Raw genomic sequence first — 26,786 nt, 5'->3', positions numbered from 1 at the left:
ATTCCCCCCAGTTCCCCCTCCCCCAAAACAGGCGCCCCCGACCGACCAGAGGAGGCGCTAGTGCAACGACCAGGACACATACCCACATCCGGCTTCCCACCCGCAGACACGGCTAATTGTGTCTGTTGGGACGCCCGACCAAGCCGGAGGTAACGTGGGGATACAAACCGGTGATCCCCGTGTTGATAGGCAACGGAATAGACCACTACACTACACAGACGCCCATTACCACAAGTCTTTTGTAATTTAGGTTCTAAAATCTATACAAAAATGTTTATAGAAAAACTGCTCATAAAGACTTAATGTACCTTATGTATGCAAAATGAAATTTGTGTCAAAATACATTTTATGGTTGTTAAGCACATTTTATTAGAATTAAACCTCCTTAGGTTGTATGCAGGAAAGAAAAAAAACATGGCTAGCAAACAAACACAGAATACGTTGTCGTTCAAGCAATCTTCCCATAGTACTCATGATAAGTGGCCTTTGTGCAAATTTTGGGGGCTCTAGCTCTTAATTTAGGTACGTTAATCCTTGCTATGCAGTGTTAAGCAGGAAAATATGCTTACCCCAGCATACAATATATTATCATTGAAATCATTAACTCACCCTTCAGCAACTTTTTGCTATTAATCTCTGTGCAGAATTTAGGAATTCTAGGAATTCTTCACTAAACAGTTTTTTGTAAAGCTTTTTTGGCAATTCCTGACTAGCGCGGTCACTTCCTGTTGTCAGTTGAACACAACGTCTACAATATAAGCTCGGCCGAGTCAGCAGGTGAGCCTCAGTAACTGCCTGAGGTGGCCAGAGGCAACAGGATCGTGTAGGTGTGTCAGTGTTACAGTAGAATGTGGAATGTCGAAATGTAACAGGACTCTTGTTTGAACACGCAGCAGTGAACCTGGAACTTCAAACGAAGAACAGAACGATGTGTGTGTGTGTGTGTGTGGGGGGGGGGGGGGGCGTACGTATACTGACCTCTTGAGAGCACCACGCACAACTGGGGTGGATCGCCAAACATTGCCGACAAGTGGCCACCCCTCTCGATGTGCAGATGTTGGAACCTGAAACAACGCGAACGTCAACACAAATCACATCGTGACGCCTCTGTCTACGCAGGGAACTGCCGCGCAGTAGCCGATGAGGTTTTGCAACTCTTGGCAAGCAAAGGTTTTTTGTTTAATCACACGTTTATCAGTCGCCGCTAGCAGGTGTTTTTCACACTGACAGGCAGTTTATGCAGAGATCGAAATCCGCAGAAACACAGATATAACATCTATGGACTTGCAGAGTCTTTCAAAAAGAAGCTGGGCACAGACATTTAACAACCTTATGAGGAGGTCTCGGTACTGTTTAATCAACAAATTGATGGAGGCCGTCCCGGAGATGTCGTATTACAAACCACTTGTGCATCACTTTACCGAGTGGGAAAAGTAAGGAACTTTACATCAGCCCTCATACGTTATCCATAGATGTACGATGAACTAAAACCTCTAAGAACAAACTTGGCTGTCCCGTTTGGGTTGACCAGTAAGGTGTGTCCCGCAGCCTGCTGGGCACCGTGAGTGTAACGCAGCGGTCTGTCTTCACTCCCTTATAAGGTCACGTCTGAAGTTCCGCGCGGAGGCGCGTCGCTGCGCACGTCTGGATTATTACCATCATTATTATATCGCTTATACCATCATAACACTGAACAACTTGAGATCGCTATTTGTAAAAAAGTAAATAAATCATTATAATACACTCAAACAAACTATGACAATTTTCCACTAAAAAGAAGAAAAATAAAGCTGCGATTTTTTACCAAGTTGAAACTCGGTCGTATATAGACCATAGATTAAAAACCTGTCTTACCGCGGACCACTGATGCCGAGGACAAAAACAGAGACAAAAGGAGCAGAGAAGATCCCATGGTTGCAGAGTCAGTGTCTTGCTAACACAGACATCGGTCTCTGCTGGCAGCTCGGAAGCCTTCCCTCATTCTTGCAAAACGCAGGCATGGCTCATCTGGACGTGTCGGCTCATATACCTGTCCTAACGATTACCCATCTGAGTTCCTCTGATGTCAAGACTAAAAAAATAAAATAAAAAACAAAACAAAAAACAAAACAAAACAAAACAACGATGGACTGGGTCAAAATGAGCTGAAGTTCAGAAGTTGATTTAATACTAAACTGCTATCTGTGCCAAAATAGGCACGTTATCACTTATGATCATTCGGCTCTTGTGTTACAAGAGAAGCCATTTCAGCGAACTCAACGTTTGTAGGCTATGTATGTAGTGTTTCAGTCATGCACCTTAACAGGTAATGTCACCCACTTTGCCTGTAGACGGGTTACAAAGGAGATGAAGCCTCAGTTGAGAGAAGAAGGCCACCTAGTGGAGAAAGCAGAACATACAACAGTATTAATAGAGCCCACTTCAACTTCATCAGAAGAAGCCTTTTGGTCAAAACTGACCATGAGATGTTTTCTGGATCCATCCATCCAACCCGCTTATCCTGCTCGCTGGAGCTTATCCCAGCAGTCACTGGGCGGCAGGCGGGGAGACATCCCGGACAGGTGGTCAGTCCAACACACACACACACACACACACACACACACACACACACACACACACACACACACACACACACACACACACACACACACACTTTAGTACGGCCGATTCACCTGACCTACATGTCTTTGGGAGGAAACCAGAGCCTCAGGAGGAAACCCACGCAGACACGGGGAGAACATGCAAACTCCACACAGAGGACGACCCGGGACAACCCCAAAGGTTGGACTGCCCCAGGGCTTGAACCCAGGAACTTCTTGCTGTGAAGCGACCGCGATAACCACTGCACCACCGTGCCGCCCGGAACCGTGCTCTGGTTGTAAAATAAAAATAAAAATAAATAAATAAAAAAAGTCACCTGACCAGAAAACATGTTACTCTATCATCGAAATGGAAGAAATTGTCAGTCTGTGACACAGGAAAAGGACGTAAAGACAATATGAGTCAGAGGCAGGAAATAAAATGAGATTAGATTGATGCACATCCTCTGCAGCCGTTGCTGCCAGGACGTCACCCTGCGGGAATTACCTTTGGGGGGGGGCGGTGGTGCAGGTGGGCCTCACCAAGCAGCAGACAGTGCCTCTGATTCCTGAACTTGTCCATATATTGAATGTCTATCTCTCTGCCCTACTGTTCCTCTCATTCTGTGGCTGGTTGCTATGAGACCGCCACCAACATGACTATTAGAAGAAATAGCAGAGAGAGAGAAGCATTTCAAGACCTGTGATATCAGCCAGCTATCGTGCTAGCATCAGGTTCTGATTGCCTACAGATGTCGGCAGTTTTCGACTGTAACGCTCGGCAGGCTGTCAACCCTCCTTCTCAGTATTGGCTGCATCGCTGATGACTGGCTCTATTGGGCCCCCGGATGCCTTCTGCACCTTCCACCTTGATGAACAAATGGCGTTTTGGGGAGGACATGGCGCTGCTTGTGCTGAGAGTTGAAGCCTGTGTCAGATGGCAGCCAATTAAGACGGTGGACAGGAGAAAGTAAAGGGGGCTGGAGGAGGGGTCCTGACCTGTGCTTTGAATCTATATCGATGGTCTTTTTTTATTTTACTTTTTTTATTTTGATTTTGGTAAACTATATTTAAATATACTTTGAGTCCTTTATTAAGTCCCAGAAAACAATCAAAACGCAATTAGTCAGAGGAAAACATGGTGTTTGGATAAACGCAGCCGTCTCTCCGTCTTCGCCTCGGCGGGTTCAGCAAACGGGAGAGAGGGTCAAGCGGGGATATGAGTTTTTATCAAAGGAGTGGCTGAGATTGCTAATGAAAGGTGCCCCGGTGTGCTCCAGGTGGGACTTTTATTTGCGATGCGTGGCTGTTTGGCGTTCTCTCTGCTGCCTCCCATGACCACAGCTCAGCACACCCGCGCCAGGCAGATGACATAGCTCACATATAGATGAGGCTCTGGTGAGACAAAGCTGAACTGAGAAGAGTTGACGGACAGCGGAGGGGCAAGCAAAGCGTTCATGGGGGGATGAGAGCTTTTCTTTTACGTTTGTTTTTATTGAGCTCGTCAAGCCTTCAGTGCTGTGGACTGTCTCATGGCCTGCTGGGAAACATGAGCAAGTAACAAGTAGGAAGAGCAGACATGACGTTAATGAGACAGACTGGCAAAACGGGGGTGGGGGTGGGGGGGCGAGAGAGAGAGAGAGAGAGAGAGAGAGAGAGAGAGAGAGAGAGAGAGAGAGAGAGAGAGAGAGAGAGAGAGAGAGAGAGGAGGGGTACAGGGTGGTGGTATAGAAGAGAGAGAAAAAACTGCTTTTCGCTGTTGCTCTGAATACAGATTGCGTATGTCAGAACCACAAACCAAATGACATTATCATTTGACTCAGACAAATATGCTGTTTCTGGCTTAAAACATTAACTGTTGCATTGAGATGCGTTAGTTGAATGTGTGGCACTACACGACTCCCTGTAGCAAGCCGACAGCCAAACGAGTAGGCAGTAGTGCACACCCTCTTTCTCTCGCTTTTTCCTTCGTTACCAGCTTTTTTCAAGTTTACACAAATGCACACACTACACACACTACACACACACACACTACACACACACACACACACACACAAACACACACACACACACACACACAGCCTAATGTCCCCCATCAAATCAAGCCTTTGATGCTATTATGTCTTTGGGATAACTTTAATGGCTGGTGGGGTCAGGGTGGGGTGACACTCTGCTATAGAGTTGGCACGGTGGCCCAGTGGTTAGCACTGTTGCCTCACAGCAAGAGGGTCCTGGGTTCGAACCCCAGGCCGTCCCAGGTCCTTTGTATGTGGAGTGTGCATGTTCTCCCCGTGTCTGCGTGGGTTTCCTCCGGGTACTCCGGTTTCCTCCCACCATCAAAAAGACATGCACGTTAGAGTTAATACTCCTGCCTGTGCCCCTGAGCAAGGCAATGGAAAGAAGAACTGGAGTTGGTCTCCGGGCGCTGCAGCTGCCCACTGCTCCTATACAATAGGATGGGTTAAATGCAGAGGATGCTTTTCATTGTAACCGCAAAACCGTACAATAACAACACAAAGCGGCTTTCTTTCTTTCTTTCTTACAGGCACCTGAAAACTACCGCTGTAATTAATGCCTGCATTTTGATCCCACTGTGTGTGATTAAGAGTCCAGCAGGTGGCCAACCCCTGAAGATTAAAACATAACCACTCTCTCTCTCTCTCTCTCACTCTCTCTCTCTCTCTCTCTCTCTCTCTCTCTCTCTCTCTCTCTCTCTCTCTCTCTCTCTCTCTCTCTCTCTCTCTCTCTCTCTCTCTCTCTCTCTCTCTCTACCACCTCTGTGATCTTAAAATATACTGTCTTGGTCCATACTGAAAACCAAGTCGATAAAATCAAAACATTTTTGCATCTTCAGGACCAAAAAAAAGAGGCTAATTTATTCAATTTTCACATCCCCTTCCCCCTTGTCGTTCCAGCTCCTAAATGTGCATGCAAATATGTCCACGCGCAGTAGATGAACAGAATAGATACACGCGAGCGCGCATACACGCGCATACACACAAATTTAAAATATATAATTAAGTACTGAGCACACGCGCACGCAAACACCCACACACCCAAACACACATACGCAAGGACACACATCTTCCACACACTACTTTGCGTGCTTTGGTCATCTAATAAAGACCTGTTTCACAAGGAAACTAACTGTCAGATTAATTGAGTGGGAGGAAGTTCTGAGGAAGTCCGCCCCTGCCGGGAGCCAAGGAGACATGAGGGAGGTGGTGGAGGTGGTCCACTTTGTGTCTGGGTAATGTCACGCCCTGTGGAGGCAACTCTAGACACAAGTGGATGTGGGATGTGGGGGATGGAGGTTAGACGGTGGGGGCTGCTGAAGGGGTCTGGGCGGGGGGTGGGTGGGTGACGGGGTGGAGCCACGCACTTCCTCCTTGTTGCTAGGGATGTCTTCACGTAGTTTGTGTTGCTAAGCTGCCAATTCCCTCATGCTAACCGAAGTCGTCCCCCCCCCCACATCCAGGCACCTCGCCTGTCCCTCCCTCCTTCTTGTCTAACCAAAATAACTTCACCAACCATCTGTCACTAAGCTCACAGGTCTACAGTTGCTTAGAAACAAGTCTGCGACACGCACACACATGTATCTTCATATCGTTGTATATGTTTGGATCAGCTATAGACAGCAGTTACCAAACCTGCCGCAGATGTGAGGCCTTCATATCCGAGGTGTGGCAGGAAATGGATCATAAAACACCTAAAGGAATTACTCTCATTTGGTTGTCAAAATTTTCAAGAAAAAGACAGAAAGGTGTGTGACACTAGACCGCTGCGACCGTGATAAAATGGGTATCATCTGTAAAGAGAGACACGTCCATCGGAGAGGGTCCTGGTTCTGACTCGGTCATCACATCCTTCCTCTGGCGCTCTGTAATTAACGCTTTCAGTGAAGGCATTGCAAGCTGGTTTCTCATCTTTACACTAAGGATTTATTCATGGACACCGGTATGAGGCCTGAGTGTGTACACTGACATGACAAGCAGATGGGCACGAGGAAACTTCACAGCATCATTTACATGTTGCCAATTAACTTCGCAATGACCAAATCCCAATCCCCATAAGACTGTTTGGTCTTGTTTGGTCTGTTATCGCTTGTCATAAGTGAAGAGAGAATAAAGCCCGTCCAGGCCTGCGAGGCCTGTGTGTGTACAGCTAATCACTGTTGGTACACATGCAGCTCAGCCAGACGACAGGGGCATCGACTCTGAACGTCATGGCCTTTGTTTTTTACACAAACAAGTCTGAGACAGCATCTCCACAATGTCTACCTCTTCTCCTCTGCATGGAAGTCATTTTGTAAATTGGCAACAAACATTTGCAGGCACCACAAGACGACAAAAAAGACAAAAGCATTTTGTATAGTTTGACATATACAACCTTGTCCTGTGCTGTAATTGTTGCTCCTGTATGTAACTGTAATCCTTTGGTCAAGTAACTTGGTTATGAATAGCAGGTTTTCATAGTTAGCCCAAGAAGGTTTTCAAAATGTTTGGCCTCACAACTTCTCTTAAAGTATATCAGTTATGCCTTCACAAAACTATGTATGTATATTTCTTTTTTATTTTTGGATTCCCCCCCCTTTTTTTCTCCAATTGTGTCCGGCCAATTACCCCACTCTTCTGAGCCGTCCCAGTCGCTGCTCCACCCCCTCTGCCGATCCGGAGAGGGCTGCAGACTACCACATGACTCCTCCGATACATGTGGAGTTGCCAGCCACTTCTTCTCACCTGACAGTGAGGAGTTTCGCCAGGGGGACGAAGCACGTGGGAGGATAGCGCTAACCCCCCCCCCCAAAGACGCGTCCCCGACCGACCAGAGGAGGCGCTAGTGCAGCGACCAGGACACATGCCCACATCCGGCCTTCCAGCCGCAGACACGGCCAGTTGAGTCTGTAGGGACGCCCGACCAAGCCAGAGGTAACACGAGGATTCGAACCGGCGATCTTCCCATTCAAACTGTGCTACTGACGTCGGGCTGCCCTGTCATCAGCCTCTGTCAGGCGGTGTTACATGCGGCTGCAGAGCGGACAGACTGCACGACAGATAACGTGATGTTTGAATGAAAACACAGAGCAGGTTGCTGTGCAGAGGCTTAATCTCTGTGTCTCCCTAAGGAAGAAAAGAGCCACAGTACAGGGGGTGGGGGCAATGTTTTGAATTAAAAAAAAACTTGCCATGGTCATATCAGTCATTCATTAATCTTCAGTCCCAAGTTATATTTTTGTCTTTATCTCTCACTCTTGAGACTCACAAATGGCAGTGTATCCTGAGCAACAAGCCTTTAATAGTCTATAAATAGCTTCATTATATTTTGTGTATCGTCATCCAATTCATATTTTAACAGTAAGAACCCAATAAAAACCTAATGCTTTGTTGCTAGTTGTATATATATATTCTCACCCTTTAACGATTTCAACTGTAATAACTCTTGTGTTCAGGTTTTTACCCTATATATCTTATTAGTATGTATCTATTTATACGAAGAAGGAGAAAAAAACCGAGATGATGGAAACATTTTGCCCTGCAATGCTCGATGACTGTGTCCAATCTCCGAAGACTTTAAATGAATGGTGGTGATGATATATGTTCGGGTCTCAGTGGACGTGTGTGAATTGGTGGATCAAGAAGACCAAAGGGTTTAATAATAAGATGTTGAGAGTCATGAACAAGGCCAGGTGAACATGAAGTGACTGGCTCCCGGTGGGGGGGGGGGGGTGCGCTCCGCGGGGACCTCATCATCGCTTTAAAACGCACCAGAGACTTGGCACAAAGGCGCACAGGTGCACAGGGACTGTCTCCACTTCACCGGATCGGAAGCATGCTCGGCTCCCTCCGTGCTATCTAAGGACACGCTAAAGCCAAAGAAAGGCGAAATAAACTACTTCTTCTTGGCTTGTTTGTTGGTTTGTTTTTCTTTTTTTTTCTTTCTTTTTTTTGGTTGCTTGTTGCGAGGTGCAAAAGCCATCCGGCGGTATGGTTTGAGCAGGCGCTATTACGCATCGCAAAAAAAAGAAGAAAAAAAAGAAAAAAAAGAAAAAGAAAAAAGAAAAGGAAGAAAAAACAGCAGCTACACGCGAAGCTGCCTATTGAGCGTCTGGGTCCTTAAAAAAAACGCGTTGTTCTCCAGCTCCTGAACAGTCACATGACGCAAAGTTTCCCGTGCAGTCGCGGATTTGCGGTGGAGTGAGGTCGTCGCTGATCCTTGCCGCGAGGGGGAAAGATGAACGGCTCTCTGTTCGACGTGACCCAGAGCGCGCTGCTGAGCGGCTGCTGCAACGCCACCGGCGACGCCGCGGTGGCCGCCAGTGACGGCGGCGGCTCGCTGCTGCTGCTGCCGCCGGACGAGCGGAAACTCTTCATCATGAGGGTCGTGCAGATCGCCGTGCTGTGCGTGCTGTCCCTCACCGTCATCTTCGGCGTCTTCTTCCTCGGCTGCAACCTGATGATAAAGTCGGAGAGCATGATCAACTTTCTGGTCAAGGAGCGCAGACCCTCCAAAGACGTTGAAGCGGTCATGATCGGACTCAACTAGACTGGTACATACGCGCAAGCGCGCACTCACACACACACACACACACACACACACACACACACACACACACACACACACACACACACACACGCACGTACTCACGCATACACAGTCGCGCGCTCGCAAGCACACACACACACGTGCGCGCACCATCGTTGCCACCACCAACCCGAATCAATCTCCGAGGAACCCATGGCAAGGGAGCCTCCCTGTGTGTTTGGTGAGAAAAGAAGATATGCAAAACCAGTTCTGTTTCCTTACGAGAGAGAAAGAGAGAGAGAGAGAGAGAGAGAGAGAGAGAGAGAGAGAGAGAGAGAGAGAGAGAGAGAGAGAGAGAGAGAGAGAGAGAGAGAGAGAGAGAGAGAGAGAGACTTGATGGAAGTAGTCGAAGGATCAGTGTTCGTGCGTAAGTTGTGCGTAAAAGCCCGCACAAGTGTTTACACATGAGGTGATCAGTATGTGTCAAACGGATCGATTACCAACTTGAACAAAGTGACGAAAAATTGTTTACACGTTGTTACCTCAAATTATTTTGGTAAATTTGAAATGCTCGATAAGGAATGTTTTTATCTCTGAACTGTCAAAACGCATGATTTGTTACATTCCAGTTCTGCGGTGTACCACTCAATGGAATGTGGATATTCTCTATCAAGTGTCTTCTTCTTTTTGGGTCCAGTTTCTTGGTGGCATGTAGGGCAAATACACCCAAGTGCCGGAATCCTTGCACACGTTCATCAACTCCATCTCTGCTTCATGGAGTGTTTTTAACGGTCTTGTCATGAGCATGCTTGTTTCTTGAACTGTAAGGTGATCTTTGGACCCGTTTTGCACTTTGGAAACCACTAATGCTGCATGATTGTTTGTACCAAGAGAACTTGAAAAAACGTTTAGCATGCTTTCAAAATATTAAAATTGTCATATCGACCTTTTGTCATCTGTTAATTGAAATGGAGAATAACAACAACCAACATTGATACGCTCAGAATTGTCCACAGATCTTCAAAATAATCACATACGCAACCATGGCATTCTCCAAAAAAGGGCATGTAATTTGTAGATTAAATTCAGGTGTACGGTCGTCCAGGTAGCGTAGCGGTCTATTCCGTTGCCTACCAGCAAGGGGATCGCCGGTTCGAATCCCCGTGTTATCGCCGGCTTGGCCGGGCGTCCCTACAGATACAACTGGTCGTGTCTGCGAGTGGGAAGCCGGATGTGGGTATGTGTCCTGGTTGTTGCGCTAGCGTCTCCTCTGGTCGGTCGGGGGGATAGCGTGACCCTCCCACGTGCTACGGCCCCCTGGCGAAACTCTTCACTGTCAGGTGAAAAGAAGCGGCTGGCGACTCCATATGTCGTCACCTTTTTAAAATAATGGCCTAAGTCATATTTTCATGTTTTTCAGAAAACAGAATAAACTGAAACAAATAAAGAATATATGATATGACAGGCAGCGTTATTTGTAGGTCAATAATCATATATTGTCATAACCTTTTTGTGTGAAATGATTAAGAAGTATCATATATTCTCTATTTGTTTCAGTTTATTCTGTTTTTTGAGATAAAAAACTTGAAAATATGACTCAGGCCATTATTTGAAGAAGGTGACGATGTATCGGAGGAGGCATGTGGTAGTCTGCAGCCCTCCCCGGATCGGCAGAGGGGGTGGAGCGGCGACAGAGTGAGGTAATTGGCCAAGTGCAATTGGGGAGTAAAAGGGGGGGGAGGGGGGATAAAACATAAATCAATAAATAAATGAATTCAGGTGTACGATCATGTCAGAGGTCAGGCTGCTGCCTCTGCTCCTTTGGAGCGGGTCAAGGTTGTGTCTGTTTATGTTGGAACACCTGAGGTAAAAGAAGCAGGGAGTGAATCTTGACACATTCAGCGGGTGTGGACTTTTAACTTTGCCCTTATGATTTACTTTGACACCTAAGACCTGGCACTCATTTTTCTATATTTATCCAGCTCAATCCAAATGTAAATAAAAATCAACAACAGTTTGATAGCACTCTAAAATTACAGCCCATTACTAAACGTATTTACATTTGAGCAAATCCCATGAGCACTACAGAGACTATATATTGCGTACATGATTATTTCTAGCTAAGCTGATGTGTAAATAACTGTACAACAGATAACATACCCAGCAGTTAAACTGGGAGTGCACTCTGTCTGCAGCGTGGATGGAGGGAGGTCAAGCGAAGCCATCCGTTGTTTGGACATCAGCCAAAGCTCATACTGGGTTTGCAGCATCTGAGCCAGTCTCTGAGGACTTCACTGACCGCACTCAGAAACATTTCAGACCCGTTCAGCTCGCCTCTCTTCCCCAGAGTCCACGCGAGACCTCCAGGGCTTGTATGGGGGGTTTGTTGTGTGTGTGTGTGTGAGAGAGAATAAAAGAGTGTATAAATATGTGAGAATCCGTGTTGAAAGAGAGAAAGAGAAGGAAAAGGGGAGAAAGAAAGGGAGGAAAGAGGGAGAATGAAGTGGGGGAAAAGAAGAGAGATGGAAAACTTAGCAACTTGTAGAGGCCGGCTTCTGTGGGATATTACATGGCTGGCATATAAAGGCATCAGCGGACCGAGAAATAGCATGTCGCCTTGCCTTCAGCTATCATTACTGCCCCTGTGCTTCGCTATCAGCAGACACACCCGCTCTTCCCCCAAATCTACACCCATTTCACGGGGGGGGGGGGGCTGCCACAGAGAGTCTCATCTCAGAATGAAGAGATACGGTTACTCACTGCAGCCATCTCAACACTTTGCTTCCTCTCCTCTGTACCTTCCTTCTTGCTTTTTGACCCCCCTGTCTTCTACCTACCCCCCCTCTCTCTCTCTGGTACACCCCGCTCAGAAGTAACCCATGTTCTCATTGTTATTTTAGCCCTTGTTAGGAGAGCTAGGGTACACGAATCCATCCTTACAGCATGTACACAGACACCCATTTGTAAACATCCAAATTCAAACTGTGTTTCATCAAAGAATAGAAAACAATAAATTCCTTCACTGCACTGAAATATGCAGAGGAATCTATATTGACAGTTCACATATGACATAACTGAGAGATACTACTACTGCTACTACTACTACTACTACTACTAAGACTACTACTACTACTACTACTACTTTTGGGTCCTCTCCATCTTCCTCTGTCACACCCGCCACCTGCATGTCTTCCCGCATCACATCCGTAAACCTCCTCTTTGGCCTTCCTCTTGCCTGGCAGCTCCCTCTTCAGCATCCTTCCCCTAATATACTCATCATCTCTATCTTGCCCTCCTTGCGTTGTCTCCAAACGGTCCAATTTGAGCAGTCCCTCTAATATAATCGCTCCTAATACTGTCCTTCTTCGTCACTCCCAGTGAAAATCTTAGCATCTTCAACTCTGCCACCTCCAGCTCCGCCTCCTGTCTTTTCGTCAGTGCCACTGTCTCCAAACCATATAACATAGCTGGTTTCACAACCATTTTGTAAACCTCCCCTTTAACTCTTGCTGGTACCAGTGGCAGCTGGTGCTAAATAGGTATCGCTTGTCCGGCGCCCGTCAGCCAGGAAGTATATGTATTCAGACAGAAATCAACCAAATACCATTTGGAACAAATATTTAATGGCTGTTGACAGACACTCACACACTGAAAAACACTTTTATTTCATAATTATTTGCATTATACAACTAAATCATATTTAACATTTTAAGCAGATTTTCATCTCTTGATATTTGAAGGGGGGCGGCGCACCGGGGCCCTGTACTGGCTAGCCACCACTGGCTGCTACCCTTCTGTTGCAAATCACTCCTGACACTCTTCTCCACCCACTCCAACCTGCCTACACTCTCCTCTTCACCTCCCTCTGCACTCCCCGTTACTTTGTACAGTTGACCCCAAGTATTTAAACTCATTCACCTTCGTCACCTCTACTCCTTGCATCCTCACCATTCAACTGTCCTCCCTTTCATTCACGCATAGGTATTTCGTCTTGCTCCTACTGACTTTCATTCATCTTCTCTCCAGTGCATACCTCCACCTCTCCAGGCTCTCCTCAACCTGCACCTCACTACAAATCACAATGTCATCTGCAAACAGCATAGTCCACGGAGACTCCTGTTTGATCTCGTCCGTCAACCTGTCCATCACCAGTGCAAACAAGAAAGGCATCAGAGCCGATCCTTGATGTAGTTCCACCTCCACCTTGAACCCATCTGTCATCCCAACCGCACAGCTCACCACTGTACCACTGCCCTCATACATATCCTGCACCACTATTACATACTTCTCTGCCACTTCAGACTTCCTCATACAATACCACACCTCCTCTCCCGCACCCTGTCATATGCTTTCTCTAAATCCACAAAAACACAACCTTCTGACCTTCTCTATACTTTTCCATCAACATTCTCAAAGCAAACATTGCATCTGTGGTGCTCTTTCATGGCATGAAACCATACTGCTGCTCGCTAATCATCACCTTAACCTAGCTTCCACTCCTCTTTCCCATATCTTCATGCTGTGGCTGATCAACTTTATACCTCTGTAGTTACTACAGCTCTCCATATCCCCCTTATTATTGAAAATTGGTAGCAATATAATTTCTTTCCACTCCTCGGGCTTCCTCTCACTTTCCAAGACTGTGGTAAACAATCTAGTTAAAAACTCCACTGCCATCTCTCCTAAACATATCCATGCCTCCACAGGTATGTCATCAGGACCAACCACATTTCCACTATTCATCCTCTTCATAGCACCCTCTCCTCACTTGTCAGTGCATCTCCATCTCTATCCTTTATCATCCTAACATGCTGCACATTCTTCTCAGCTTGGTCCATCTTTCTAGCCAATCGGTACAAGTCCTTTTCTCCTTCTTTAGTGTCTAACCTTTCATCAACTCACCAAACGCCTTTTCCTTTGCCTTCGCAGCCTCTCTCTTTGCTTTACGCCGTATCTCCTTATAGTCCTGTTCTGGGGCACCGTAAGGAGGGGTGGGGGGGAGTTAGTACGATTCCAAGGGCCAAGCACTGCTGATAGGGGCCCTTCAGACAACGCTATTATTATTATTGTTATTTCTATTATTATCATAAGTAAGTGAATGTACTTACAATTATAATTGTATGTATTAAAAAATTACAAATGAAACAAACTTGTTTTTTGTTTCTCCATTTTTGGCAAAATTATCAGGATGGATTGGCCTTATTTCACCCCTCTCTCTATGCATTGCATGGTTCAGTCTTACAGAGCGCGCTAGCCTAGAACAGTTGATTCCAGTAAAATAACGTTAGGTGAAGAGATGAAGAGATGTCATCCAAACGTAAATCAGGTTGTCAGAAAAGAAAAGAAGGACAAAAAAAAGAAAATAAGCTGCGAGTAACATTAAGGGGCGACAGCTAGTCACAAAGTTTTTTCAAAAGAAAGGTATTTATTCACGGCCCCTTCCTTTTGTTGGCCATAACATGTAGCTAGCTAACTTAGCTGCTAACTAGCTAACTTAGCTAGCTAACTTAGCCATAACATGTAATTCAATTCAATTCAATTCAATTTATTGTCATTAAAAACAATGTGCAGGCACATGTTAAAAATGAAATGAGGGCTGTGGCTTCACCAAACAGTGCAAGACAGACACACACAAACACAGCAAACACAATATAAGATATACACACATGAAGACCAAAAGCTAAAAATAAGTTAAAAAAGAGCTGGAGTACAAAATATTTAAGAATATCTACATTGATTCAGTGGGTAGCCAGGTTCAGGTGGGCAACAGCTTGTGGAAAGAAGCTGTTTTTGAGCCTGGTAGTGCGGGCTCTGAGGCTCCTGTAGCGCCTCCCAGAGCGCAGGGGGAGAACAGTCCATGGTTGGGGTGGGTGGGTTCTCTGCTTATGCTCAGACCCCTTCGAAGGCAGCGTTTGTGATAAATGTCTATTATGGGTGGGAGCTGGGTACCGGTGATATGCTGGGCCGCCTTGGCGATCCACTGCAGAGCTTTCTGGTCTACTGAGGTGCAGTTGCCGTACCACACTGAGATGCAGATGGTCAGGATGCTCTCTATGGTGCAGTGGTAGAAGTTGGTGAGAATTTTGGGGGGTAGACGGGCGCTCCTCAGCCTCCTCAGGAAATGCAGGCATTGTTGGGCCTTTTTCACAAGGGCCTGGGTGTTTAATGTCCACGAAAGGTCCTCACTGATGTGGACTCCAAGGAATTTAAAGCTGGAAACACGCTCCACTTCCACCCCATTGATGTGTATGGGGGAGTGGCTGCAGCTTCTAGACCTCCTGAAGTCCACAATCAGCTCCTTTGTCTTCTGCACATTAAGGACAAGATTGTTGATAGTGCACCATGATGTGAGGTGCTCAATCTCGTCTCGGTAGGCCATCTCATCATTGTTGGTGATACGGCCAATGACTGTGGTGTCATCTGCAAACTTAACTATAACATTTGAAGGGTGAGTTGGCAGGCAGTCGTGGGTAAAGAGGGAGAAAAGGAGGGGGCTCAGAACACAGCCTTGAGGGGCACCTGTTCTGAGGGTCAGGGTGGAGGAGGTGTGGTCACCTAACCTAACAGACTGAGGTCTGTTGGTCAGGAAGTCCAGGATCCAGTTACAGAGGGAGGGGTTGAGGCCAAGGGAGAGGAGTTTGGTGGTTAGTTTGGCGGGGATGATAGTGTTGAAGGCAGAGCTGTAATCTATAAACAGCATCCGGACGTATGTGTTGTTAAGTTCAAGGTGGGTCAGAGCAACATGCAGGGCAGTGGCAATGGCATCCTCAGTAGACCTTTTGGGACGGTAGGCGAACTGATGTCGGTCGAATGTGGGGGGGATAATGTTTTTGATATGAGCCAGAACCAGTCTCTCAAAGCACTTCATGGCAATGGGGGTGAGTGCTATGGGTCGGTAGTCATTCAGACATGTGGATGTTGGTTTCTTGGAGACAGGAATGATAGAGGTGGTCTTAAAGCATGCCGGGACTTTAGATTGGGACAGTGAGAGGTTAAATACAGGTGTGAAGACCTCAGCCAGCTGGTCGGCACATTCCTGGTAGACCCAACCCGGTATGCCGTCTGGTCCGGCAGCCTTCCGCGTGTTCACTCTGCGCAGTGATTCTCTGACCTCTGCGACTGATAGAGTGAGCACCTGGTTTTCTGGGTGGCTGGGGATTTTTGTGGCTGGGTCAGTATTGTCCTTGAAATTATTAAGCTTGTCTGGCAGGGAGGCATCATGGACAGTGGGACCACGATTAGAGCTTCTGTAGTCTGTGATAGACTGAATGCCTTGCCATATTCGCTGGGGATCAAAGTTATTGTGAAAGTGGTCCTCTATTCGTAGGGAATATTTATGTTTAACTGTTCTGATGCCCTTTTTGAGGTTGGATCTGGCTGTGCTGTAGGCCTCACAGTTACCTGACTTGAACGCTGCATCCCGGACTTTCAGCAGCTGCTGGACCTCACTGGTCATCCAGGGTTCCTGGTTTGGAAGGTGCGGACTGATTTTTTTGTTGTGACACTCTCAGTGCAAAAGTTAATGTAGGCTAGTATGGCAGATGTCTGTTCATTAATGTCTAAATGAGCGCCATGGGTAGCTGAATGTTCAAAAATACTCCAGTCTGTGTTATCAAAACAGTCCTGGAGTTCAGAGACTGCTCCTTCTGGCCGGACAGTGATTGTCTTTACTGCTGGCTCGACCCGTTTTATTAGGGGTTTGTAGGCTGGGACCAGGAACAGGCAGAGGTGGTCAGAATGCCCCAGATGAGGGCAGGGAGTAGCTTTGTATGAGTCCTTGATGTTTGTATAGAGATGGTCCAGGGTGTTTTGTCCCCTAGTGGGGCAGGAGACATGCTGATGGAATTTGGGCAATACAGCCCTGAGGTTAGCCTGATTAAAGTCACCACCTATGATAAAGACATTGTCCGGGTGTTTGGTCTGTTGTCTGCTGATGGCACATTGTAGCTGCTTAAGTGTTTCCTTAGCATTAGCATGTGGGGGGATGTATACAGCGGCGATGGTAATGGCCGTTAGCTCCCTGGGCAGGTAAAAAGGCCTGCACTGAATCATAAGGAGCTCGAGATCTGCAGAGCAATGCCTTTCAACGATCTTTATATTGTTGCACCAAGAGTTATTGACATAAATACTCAAACCTCCTCCGCGGATCTTGCTGGAGTCCGCTGTCCTGTCGGCACGGAAGGCTGTGCGGCCCGCTAGCTCGACTGCCGAGTCGGCTATGTTGCTGCTGAGCCAAGTCTCCGTAAACATCAGCAGACAGCAGTTCTGCAGCCTTTTCTGAGAGGACAGCCTGAGTCTTATCTCGTCCATTTTGTTAGCTAACGACCGGACATTAGCCATGAAGATGCTGGGGAGGGAAACTTTGAAGGGAACGCTACTTAGCTTAGCATGTAGCCCGCCACGTTTACCTCTCTTTTGTTTACGATGCCGACGAGGGCAGCGTTTCCACTGCGAGACCGGTGAGCGGATAATATCGATGGGGAAATTGTCCGTGATGGTGGAGGGAAGTGAGTAATCCGTTCTGAGGGTTAAAAGTTCCTGACGGCTGTAGAAGAGAGCATGACCTACACGTGTAAATAAACTTAAAACTAACGTGTGAATAACAAAGACAACATAGCACTGAACAGGGAACCGCAGTAGCCGCTGCGTCCAGCGCGCTGTCATCTTGGAAAAATGAAGCTAGCTAACTTAGCTGCTAACTAGCTAACTTAGCTGCCACTTAGCTAGATCATCCACTACGTGTCAGCCACTGATAATGAAGTACACAAAGCACCTCACACCTCGGTTTGAGAGTGAAATCAGGCATCTTAATAGATATTTTCTGCCACTTTCCCCTCTGACGGTACCTCTCTTGATCTCCTGAATATAAAACGCAACTCCGGAGCATTTTTGGAGAGGTTTGCATTGCTCTTAGGATTTTTTGCACTCTCCCAGTTACCGCTGCCAGCGGGGAAAGGGTATTTAGCAAACTGAAACTGATCAAGAGCTATCTGAGATCAACACTGTCTCAGGAGAGGTTGAACAACCTTGCAATACTGTCAATCGAAAGCAAGTTGACTTTATTACTTAACTTCAGGGATTTGTTTCACGATTTTGCTAGCAAGAAGGCCCGGCATTGGCAGGGGCTGGGAGAATAAAGTTTAGTTTCACAGCTATAGGCCTACTGTAACAACTGCCCCACGTTGTTACATTGTAATAGCCTACGTCTTGCCCGTTGCTGATTACATTGTAAACTAGAGATAAATTATAGGAATAGATGATTTCGGAGAGCGTAAAGTAGACTAAAGCTTTATAAGTCAAACGTCTTTCCTCAACTTTGACACTGTGGATTAGTATTTCCAAGACCATGCAGCCAAGAGCTGTATGGTAAACCAACAGCCATGGACTCCACATAGTTTTATAGTAGCGCTTCTGTTATTTAGATAAAAATGCCGCCCCACTGAATTTATATTTTTACTTTTTGCATGATTGTACTTCTTGTCCTTGTGTTTAAATCTTCATTTAATTTAATAAGTTGATGAATGTTGAAGTTTTTTTTACTGGACTGTTGATTACTGTATTTACTGTATTCTACTAAATTTACAAAAGATAGCCTTCAGTGGATTTCTTGCAGTGCATCAAGTAATCTTCTATCGATGAAATAGTTCTTCATCAAACATCAAATTCAACTGGGTTTTCTACGTTGATGGGTGGTTTAGGTGGATGGAGGGATGGGGGGCAATATTATATTCTTTCATGGGGCCCAGAATCTCTAGCGGCACCCCTACTCCTGTCTACTTTCTTCATCTCTCTGACAATCCCACTTCTTCTTTGCCAACCTCTTCCTCTGTATACTTTGCTGTACTTCCTCATTCCAGCACCAAGTCTCCTTGTCTTCCTTCCTCTGTCCCGATGACACACCAAGTGCCTTCCTAGATGTGTCTCTCACTATTTCTGCAGTGCTTGCCCAGCCATCCGGCAACTTCACTACCACCCAGTGCCTGTCTTAACTCCTCCCTGAACTCCACACAACAGTCTTCCTTCTTCAACTTTCACCATTTGATCCTTGGCTCTGCTGTCCCCCTCTTCCTCTTCTTGGTCTCCAATGTCATCCTACAGACCATCATCCGATGCTGCCTAGCTACGTTCTCCCCTGTCACCACCTTGCAGTCTCCAATCTCTTTCAGATCGTGCCTCCTACATATGATATAGTCCACCTGTGTGCACTGTCCTCCACTCTTATACGTCACCCTGTGTTCCTCTCCCTTTTTGAAATCGCTACAGCTATTTCCATCCTTTTCACAAAATCCACCATCTGTTCTTTCACATTCCTCTCCTTGACACCATACCTACCCCTCACCTCCTTGTCACCTCTGTTCCCTTCACCAACATGCCCATTGAAGTCCGCCCCAATCACCACTCTCTCCACTCTCCACCACTTCATCCAACTCACTCCAGAATTCTTTTTTCTCTTCCATCTCACACCCAACTTGCGGGGCATATGCACAGATAACATTAATCAATACACCTTCGATTTCCAGCTTCATACTCGTCACTCTGTCTGACACTCTCTTCACCTCCAACACACTCTTGACACTCTTCCTTCAGAATTACCCCTACCCAATTTCTCCTCTCATTCACACCATGTTAAAAGAGTTTGATCCCACCTCCAGTGCTCCTGGCCTTACTCCCTTTCCATCTGGTCTCCTGCACACACAGTATATCTACCTTCCTTCCTTCTATCCATCATATCAGCCAGCTCTCTCCCTTTAGCAGTCACAGTGCCAACATTCAAAGTTCCGACTCTCACCTCGACACTCCTACCCTTCCTCCTCTCCCGCTGCCTCTGGACATACCTCCCCCCTCTCCTTGTCCTTAGCAGTAGCATAGTTTCCACCGGCACCCTGCTGGCCAACAGTACCGGTGGTGGTCGTTGGTAACCTGGGCCTCCAACCATCCACTATGGAAATCTGATTTATGATCCTCGTATTTGATTTGACAAAGGTTTTACACCAGATGTCCATCCTGGTGCAAGCCTCCCCATGTATCCAAGCTTGGGACCGGCACTAAGAATGCACTGGCATGTGCCTCTTCAGTGGCAGGGTTATACGACATAATACGACAAAATTGAGAGTAATTGTCCATACCACAGACAGTCTGAAATTACACAGCATGAAGATATGGGAAAGAGTAATAGAAGCTATGAGAGGTGACGATTAACGTGCAGCAGTATGGTTTCATACCACGAAAGAGCACCACAGAAGCGATGTTTGCTTTGAGAATGTTGATGGAGAAGTATAGAGAAGGTCAGAAGGAGGTACATTTTGTCTTTGTAGATTTAGAGAAAGTATATGCCATATACGAGAGAGGAGGTGTGGTATTGTATGAGGAAGTCGGAAGTTGCAGAGAAGTATGTAGGAGTGGTGCAGGATATGTATGAGGACAGTGGTACAGTGGTGAGGTGTGCGGTTGGAATGATAGATGGGTTCAAGGTGGAGGTGGGATTACATCAAGGATTGGTTCTGAGGCCTTCCTTGTTTGCAATAGTGATGGACAGGATGACGGACGAGATCAAACAGGAGTCTCTGTGGACTATGCTGTTTTCAGATGACATTGTGATCTGTAGTGAGAGTAGGGTGCAGGTTGAGGAGAGTCTGGAGAGGTGGAGGTATGCACTGGAGAGAAGAGGAATGAAAGTGAGTAGGAGCAAGACGGAATACCTATGCGTGAATGAGAGGGAGGACAGTGGAATGGTGAGGATGCAAGGAGTAGAGGTGATGAAGGTGTATGAGTTTAAATACTTGGGGTCAACTGTCCAAAGTAACGGGGAGTGCAGGAGAGAGGAGAAGAAGAGAGTGCAGGCAGGGTGGAGTGGGTGGAGAACAGTGTCAGGAGTGATTTGCGACAGAATGGTACCCGCAAGAATTAAAGGGAAGGTTTACAAGATGGTTATGAGACCAGCTATGTTATATGGTTTGGACACAGTGACACTGACAAAAAGACAGGAGGTGGAGCTGGAGGTGGCAGAGTTGAAGATGCTAAGATTTTCACTGGGCGTAACGAAGAAGGACAGGATTAGGAATGAGTGTATTAGAGGGACCGCTCAGGTTGGACGGTTTGGAGGCAAAGCAAGAGAGGCAAGATTGAGTTGGCTTGGACATGTGTGGAGGAGAGATGCTGGGTATATTGGGAGAAGGATGCTGAATATGGAGCTGCCAGAGAAGAGGAAAAGAGGAAGGCCAAAGAGGAGGTTTATGGATGTGGTGAGGGAGGACATGCAGGTGGCTGGTGTGACAGAGGAATATGCAGAAGACAGGAAGAAATGGAAATGGTTGATCCGCTGTGGCGACCCCTAACGGGAACAGTCGAAAGTAGTAGTAGTAGTAGTTGTTGTTGTAGTAGTAGTAGTAGAAGACAGTCAGTGTGAGATTGACATATTTAATACACAAATAATAAATATAATGCATATTGTGATGGTGACTGCTGAAATCTTTTCATTTAGTTAGGAATGAAAGCGTCACATAAATATTTAAACTCTCAGTGGGGTCAGATTTAGCTTTGTTATAATGTGACAATATTTCTGTATATTTCAGAGTCAGTATAAAAGTAATAAAAAACCCACAACGGTAAATTTATACTGCAAAATCTCCCTCGACAGTTGAAATATTTCAGTGCTTTACACAGATCTGAGATAAGAGGCAAATCCATTGCTGGGAAAACAAATAGTGAGACACGGCACATAAACAATGATTGACAGGTGTTGGTTTTCGATAACTTTTCTATGTTCCCAACCCAAAAATAGGTTTTCACCGGTAGAATAAAACTGTTCCGGAGTTGTTCTCGTGTATGGGTGAGTGCTTGTTAGGAACAAGCGAGTGTGCAATTTCCTTTTAGGGGGAGAAAAATAAACTCGTCAGTTGTTAAATGACTACATAGGAACTCCCTTTGATTGCTGTAGGAGAGACAGAGACGAAAGAAAATGTTCATAGAGGAGAGGAGAGTAAGAGAAAGGAGAAGGAGCGGGAGAGACCGGCAAACTGGGATTTCTGAGGTATATTAATGAGAAGCTACCAAAGCCAAAAAGATGATGGCAGCCGTAACTGACGCTGGCAGGGTAAAGTGCCCTGGAAAAATGACACAACTCCGCCAGACATACAAAAGGGCAACAGCTGGATCTGTCACATCTGTTACCCCACTCTTCCGAGCCGTACCGGTGCCAGCTCCACCCCCTCTGCCCATCCGGTGAGGGCTGCAGACTACCACGTGTCTCTTCCGATACATGTGGAGTCACCAGCCACTTCTTTTCACCTGACAACGAGGAGTTTCGCCAGGAAGACTTAGCGCGTGGGAGGATCACGCTCACGGCCCCCCTCCCTCCGAATAAGCGCCCCGACAGAACAGAGGAGGCGCTAGTACAGCGACCAGGACACATACCCACACCCGGCTTCCCACCCGCAGACACGGCCCGACCAAGCCGGAAACACAAGAATTCGATCCTGCGATCCCCGAGTTGGTAGGCAACGGAATAGACCACCACGCCACCCGGACGCCACACTAAATGAGGGTTCAGGTTTGTAAGCGATGACTTGCATGGTTAGTCCCGTTAGACTGAGGGCGTTGACTGAATGCTTGACGAGGGGACATTACCCATACTAATGAGATAGGCAGGACTGGTATGGCGAAGGTGGTGATGTGCCTGATGATATCAAGTCCCCACAGCTGATGAAGAGGAGCAGTGTTCATGGGGTTTTAAGGACCATTGCAGTGGCAGTGCAAGACGAATGAACCCTTCACCCTCCATCAACACATGCCCGGTTGTGCACCACGGCGCGAGCACAATCCATAGAGCTATATTTGCTTGTCAAGCAACGTCACCAATGACCTTTCACAACAGGGACCATGCAGAAAATAACGAGCTGTGCAACAGCAGAGAAAACATGACAGAAATAATGGTAATTAAGGCCAGCGCTGGCATTTAATACTTAACCATGAAAAAAGAAAACTGGAGAGAAACTTTCTCTTTGGTTGAAAATAATACTTTATCCTGGAGCTGTGTTGTTACGCTGCGCTCCCCACCCACAGCGTTTTGCCATGAGACAGATTTGTCAGAGTTAAGCATTTCAACACGTTTCCTCTTAATCTAGGAAAGGGGCAATAAACACAAGCTGCATCTTTTCTCACAAGGACCACAGTGGTCTTCCTCAGCCCAGTTCAATGCAACTCTGAAATGGGATGACAAAACATTAAAGAAGCTGTGGCATGAAAAAAGGTAGTTTATATCACACACCATTTTTTCAAGTTACACACTTACTACACTGTCTTCTCACAATCTCTCTCAACCGTATACACCCAAGCAAGTAGTGCAACTTGGAAATCTTGGTTTCGTTGGCCCTCCCATCAGCCCTCTACATTTAAATGATGCAACTCCAAACAGGATATCTATTCCTGATTATTATTATTATCATTTTTGAGATACCTTATTGATCCCCATGGGGAAATTCCTCCACATTTAACCCATCATAGCTGTGTAGCTAGGAGCAGTGGGCAGCCGCCGTGCAGCACCGGGGGACCAACTCCAGTTCTTTCCATTGCCTTGCTCAGGGGCACAGGCATGATTATTAACCCTAACCATGCATGCCTTTTTGATGGTGGGGGAAACGGGGGCACCCGGAGAAAGCCCACACAGACCAGGGGAGAACATGCAAACTCCACACAGAGGACGACCTGGGATGACCCTCCCCCCCCCCAGGTTTGACAACCCCGGGGTTCGAACCCAGGACCTTCTTGCTGTGAGGTAACAGTGCTAACCACTGCGCCACCGTACCGCCTTAATTAATTACAATCGTTCAAAACAAGCTGACACATGCATATTCTTTACTTGTATTATTGAAAACACACTATTTTCCTCAAGTCAACCAACAAATTAAATATATTTAAGCAGCTCTTAGTTGGGGCCAGTTTCATTAAACTGAAAGCATGTCATCGAATGCACATAGCCACATATGAAGTATGCATGTGTACTGTACACATTTGTACACACATGCACACACACTTTCCCTTCATTTCTCTAGAAAAACTGGATTCCATCCAGTTCACAGAGAAGCAGTGAAGTAGCTCGTCCTCGCTTTCAAACTCATTACATTCCCTGTGTGCAGACAAATGAACAACAGACAACAAAATTGCCTAATTTCTCCCTAGCAAGCAACACTCCACAGAGTTGCAAAGTTTGAGGAATTTACACACACCCACAGACACACAAACATACATGCATTTCACACTTTTACAACAGTCCCCAGCACCAACACACCTACACTGTTTCCCACTTTCAAACACAAATGTATTATTTATACTGCCCATATTCTCGACGTGAGTGTGAGGATCATTTGTCAATGTGACAATTGTTGCTTTCTTAACAATGCTGCGCTGTCAGCTACAAAGTTTTGGCATTTTCTGTGCCAGTGTAGTATTACCTGCCAAGTCCTGAACTTTCACTGTCAGCGCCTCAGTTGGCTCCTACCTGTCTGCAGGCTCAGTTGGCTCCTACCTGTCTGCAGGCTCAGGAGCTCCTACCTGTCTGCAGGCTCAGTGGGCTCCTGTTTCTTCATTCATTAGCCAACAGTGCCCTCTCATTCACAGCACACATGCATACATAAACACACATGATATGATGTTCGTTTTAAATTATGTATGAATGGAAGATGTTGGGATAACTTTGCTGAACTTAAACAGGTAAAATGGGTTCATAAGAGACATGACAGGAAAAAAAGCAAATTATTAGGAAAAACACGAATTATTTTACCTCGTCATATTCATGTTCCTCTTTCTTATTCGCCTTTCTGAGAGTGTTTTGAAACTATTTTGTGGAAGTTCTCTGAAAAGCGGTTCCCCACGAAGTGCTCAAGTGGTTCAGAGCCCAAATCCAGGATTTTATTTCAATAGCTCAGGTCGTTGTCGTGGTTATGTACATACACTGTCATGAAGAGTGAGAGCCGCTGATGGAAAAGGTTTTGAGACCCAATGCCACACTAAATAGAAGCCAGGTCGCTTACAAACAATGCAAATATTTACATACCATTCACTTTTCGTTGCAACACGTCTTTTACTTGTATAAAATGCATGATTTATTTGTTCAGTGCATACATCCCAGTGAGCAGTGGACCCAATGTCAGCATGCTGGCTACGTCTAGATAAGAGCTAATACCGTTAGCTCTTATCTAGCTCAGTATATTACCGGCTACATGTAGCCCACTTTTTGACTGAAGTTTGATTATCCATCCATTATCTTAACCGCTTATTCTGCTCTCATGGTCGGGGGATGCTGGAGCCTAGTCCAGCAGTCATTGGGCGGCAGGCGGGGACACACACACACACACACGATTCACCTGACCTACATGTTTTTGGGAGGAAACCGGAGCCCCCGGAGGAAACCCACGCAGACACGGGGAGAAAATGCAAACTCCACACAGAGGACGACCCGGAAAGACCCACCAAGGTTGGACTACCCCGGGGCTCGAACCCAAGACCTTCTTGGTGTGAGGCGACCGCGCTAACCACTGCGCCACCGTGCCGCTTTAAGTTTAATTACCCATTACATAATCATGTCATGACCAAACAATCTGAACTGTTGAAAGATGCATAACACAAGTTTGTGTATAGTGCTAGAATACATTTATTTGTTGTTGTTTTTTTAACATTCTTTTTTAGTTGTAATTTTCAAAAAAGAAAATAACATCAACAACTCAGTTGCATATACAGCCTAGTTGCATAACACTGGTCAACACAATTTTTCTTGCATGGGGTTTTTCAACGTATTCTAGCTAACTTTTGGGTGCTGAATCCAAATCTGGCATTAGTTTTTGCCTATCACATCAGGTTTTTGAACTATGAAAAATCATTATTTTTGAGAAAACAGCAATTTTACTCTCGAAGTTAAAAAAACACTGTTGCATTAGAAGATCGATAAATGCAAAAATGATTACAATGAATAAATAAACACTCAGCCTAGCATGAAATTAGTTAGGAAATGAATAGGGTTCATTTTTATCCCCACCAAGATTGCCAGACTAGATGGTAAACTTTTGTAAAATCCTGAATAAGGAGCAGGCCCGTAGCCAGAAACATGTTTTGGGGGGGGGGGTCGGGCAACACTGCCGAAAGCTACCGGTAAATAAAATTCCCACACTGTATACTATAGCCTAATACCCAACCGTACGGTAAATGTCAACGTATTAATGGCCCATAGATAATCATCAATGCATTAATAAATAAAAGTGGGTCTTACCTTATAAAAGCAGGTCCAATTGTCTTTTTTGTCTGCAAAAGATGTCCAGTACCTCTTCCGGTGTCACCACAATGTCTCTGTGCTCCGAGAGCAATGTCAGTCCATTAAGCCGTCTTTCCGTCATTGTACTGCGCATTTTGTCCTTGATCCTTCCCAGACGGGAAAAACTTCTCTCGACATGGGCACTGGTGACAGGAAGCGTGGTCAAAACGCGGAGAAGCTTGAAGATGCTTGGAAACAACTCACTGTTACAGGCATTTAATGCCTCAGTGGCATTTTGTGGAACATAAGTTGCATCTTTCCATTTATCCCGCCAGGTGTCAATTTCTGACTTTACAACTTCCAGATGCGGTGACACTTCATCAGGATACAGGTTGGAGAGCGCTTGAGCTGAGCTGTCGTTCAGCATGCTGACCTTAGATGGC

General features: G+C 46.1%; 2 protein-coding genes across 2 annotated transcripts in view; one reads left to right on the top strand and one right to left on the bottom strand.

Moving 5' to 3' along the window:
• The window catches only part of LOC130119112 (integrin beta-3-like), a 34,362-nt gene extending 32,331 nt beyond the window's left edge, over positions 1-2,031 (bottom strand). The window contains exons 1-2 of the mRNA XM_056287524.1: positions 1,855-2,031; positions 979-1,064 (exon numbers count right to left, since the gene is read on the bottom strand). Coding sequence (XP_056143499.1) covers positions 979-1,064; positions 1,855-1,912 — 144 coding nt within the window. The 5' untranslated portion in view covers positions 1,913-2,031. The remainder of the gene's footprint in view (positions 1-978; positions 1,065-1,854) is intronic.
• Positions 2,032-8,810: 6,779 nt separating this feature from the next.
• rprml (reprimo-like) lies at positions 8,811-9,122 on the top strand. The gene has a single exon (XM_056288392.1). It carries the CDS (start codon positions 8,811-8,813, stop codon positions 9,120-9,122), a length of 312 nt encoding a protein of 103 aa, XP_056144367.1.
• Positions 9,123-26,786: the final 17,664 nt, after the last annotated feature.

This window comes from Lampris incognitus, chromosome 10 (genome assembly GCF_029633865.1).
Source record: "Lampris incognitus isolate fLamInc1 chromosome 10, fLamInc1.hap2, whole genome shotgun sequence".
Lineage (NCBI taxonomy): Eukaryota > Metazoa > Chordata > Actinopteri > Lampriformes > Lampridae > Lampris > Lampris incognitus.
Note: the sequence above shows the minus strand (reverse complement) of the source record. Positions and strands in the feature narration are given on the sequence as shown.

Coding starts and splice junctions, on each gene's coding strand:
- rprml (XM_056288392.1), top strand. CDS start 8,811: ATGAACGGCTCTCTGTTCGACGTGACCCAGAGCGCGCTGCTGAGCGGC.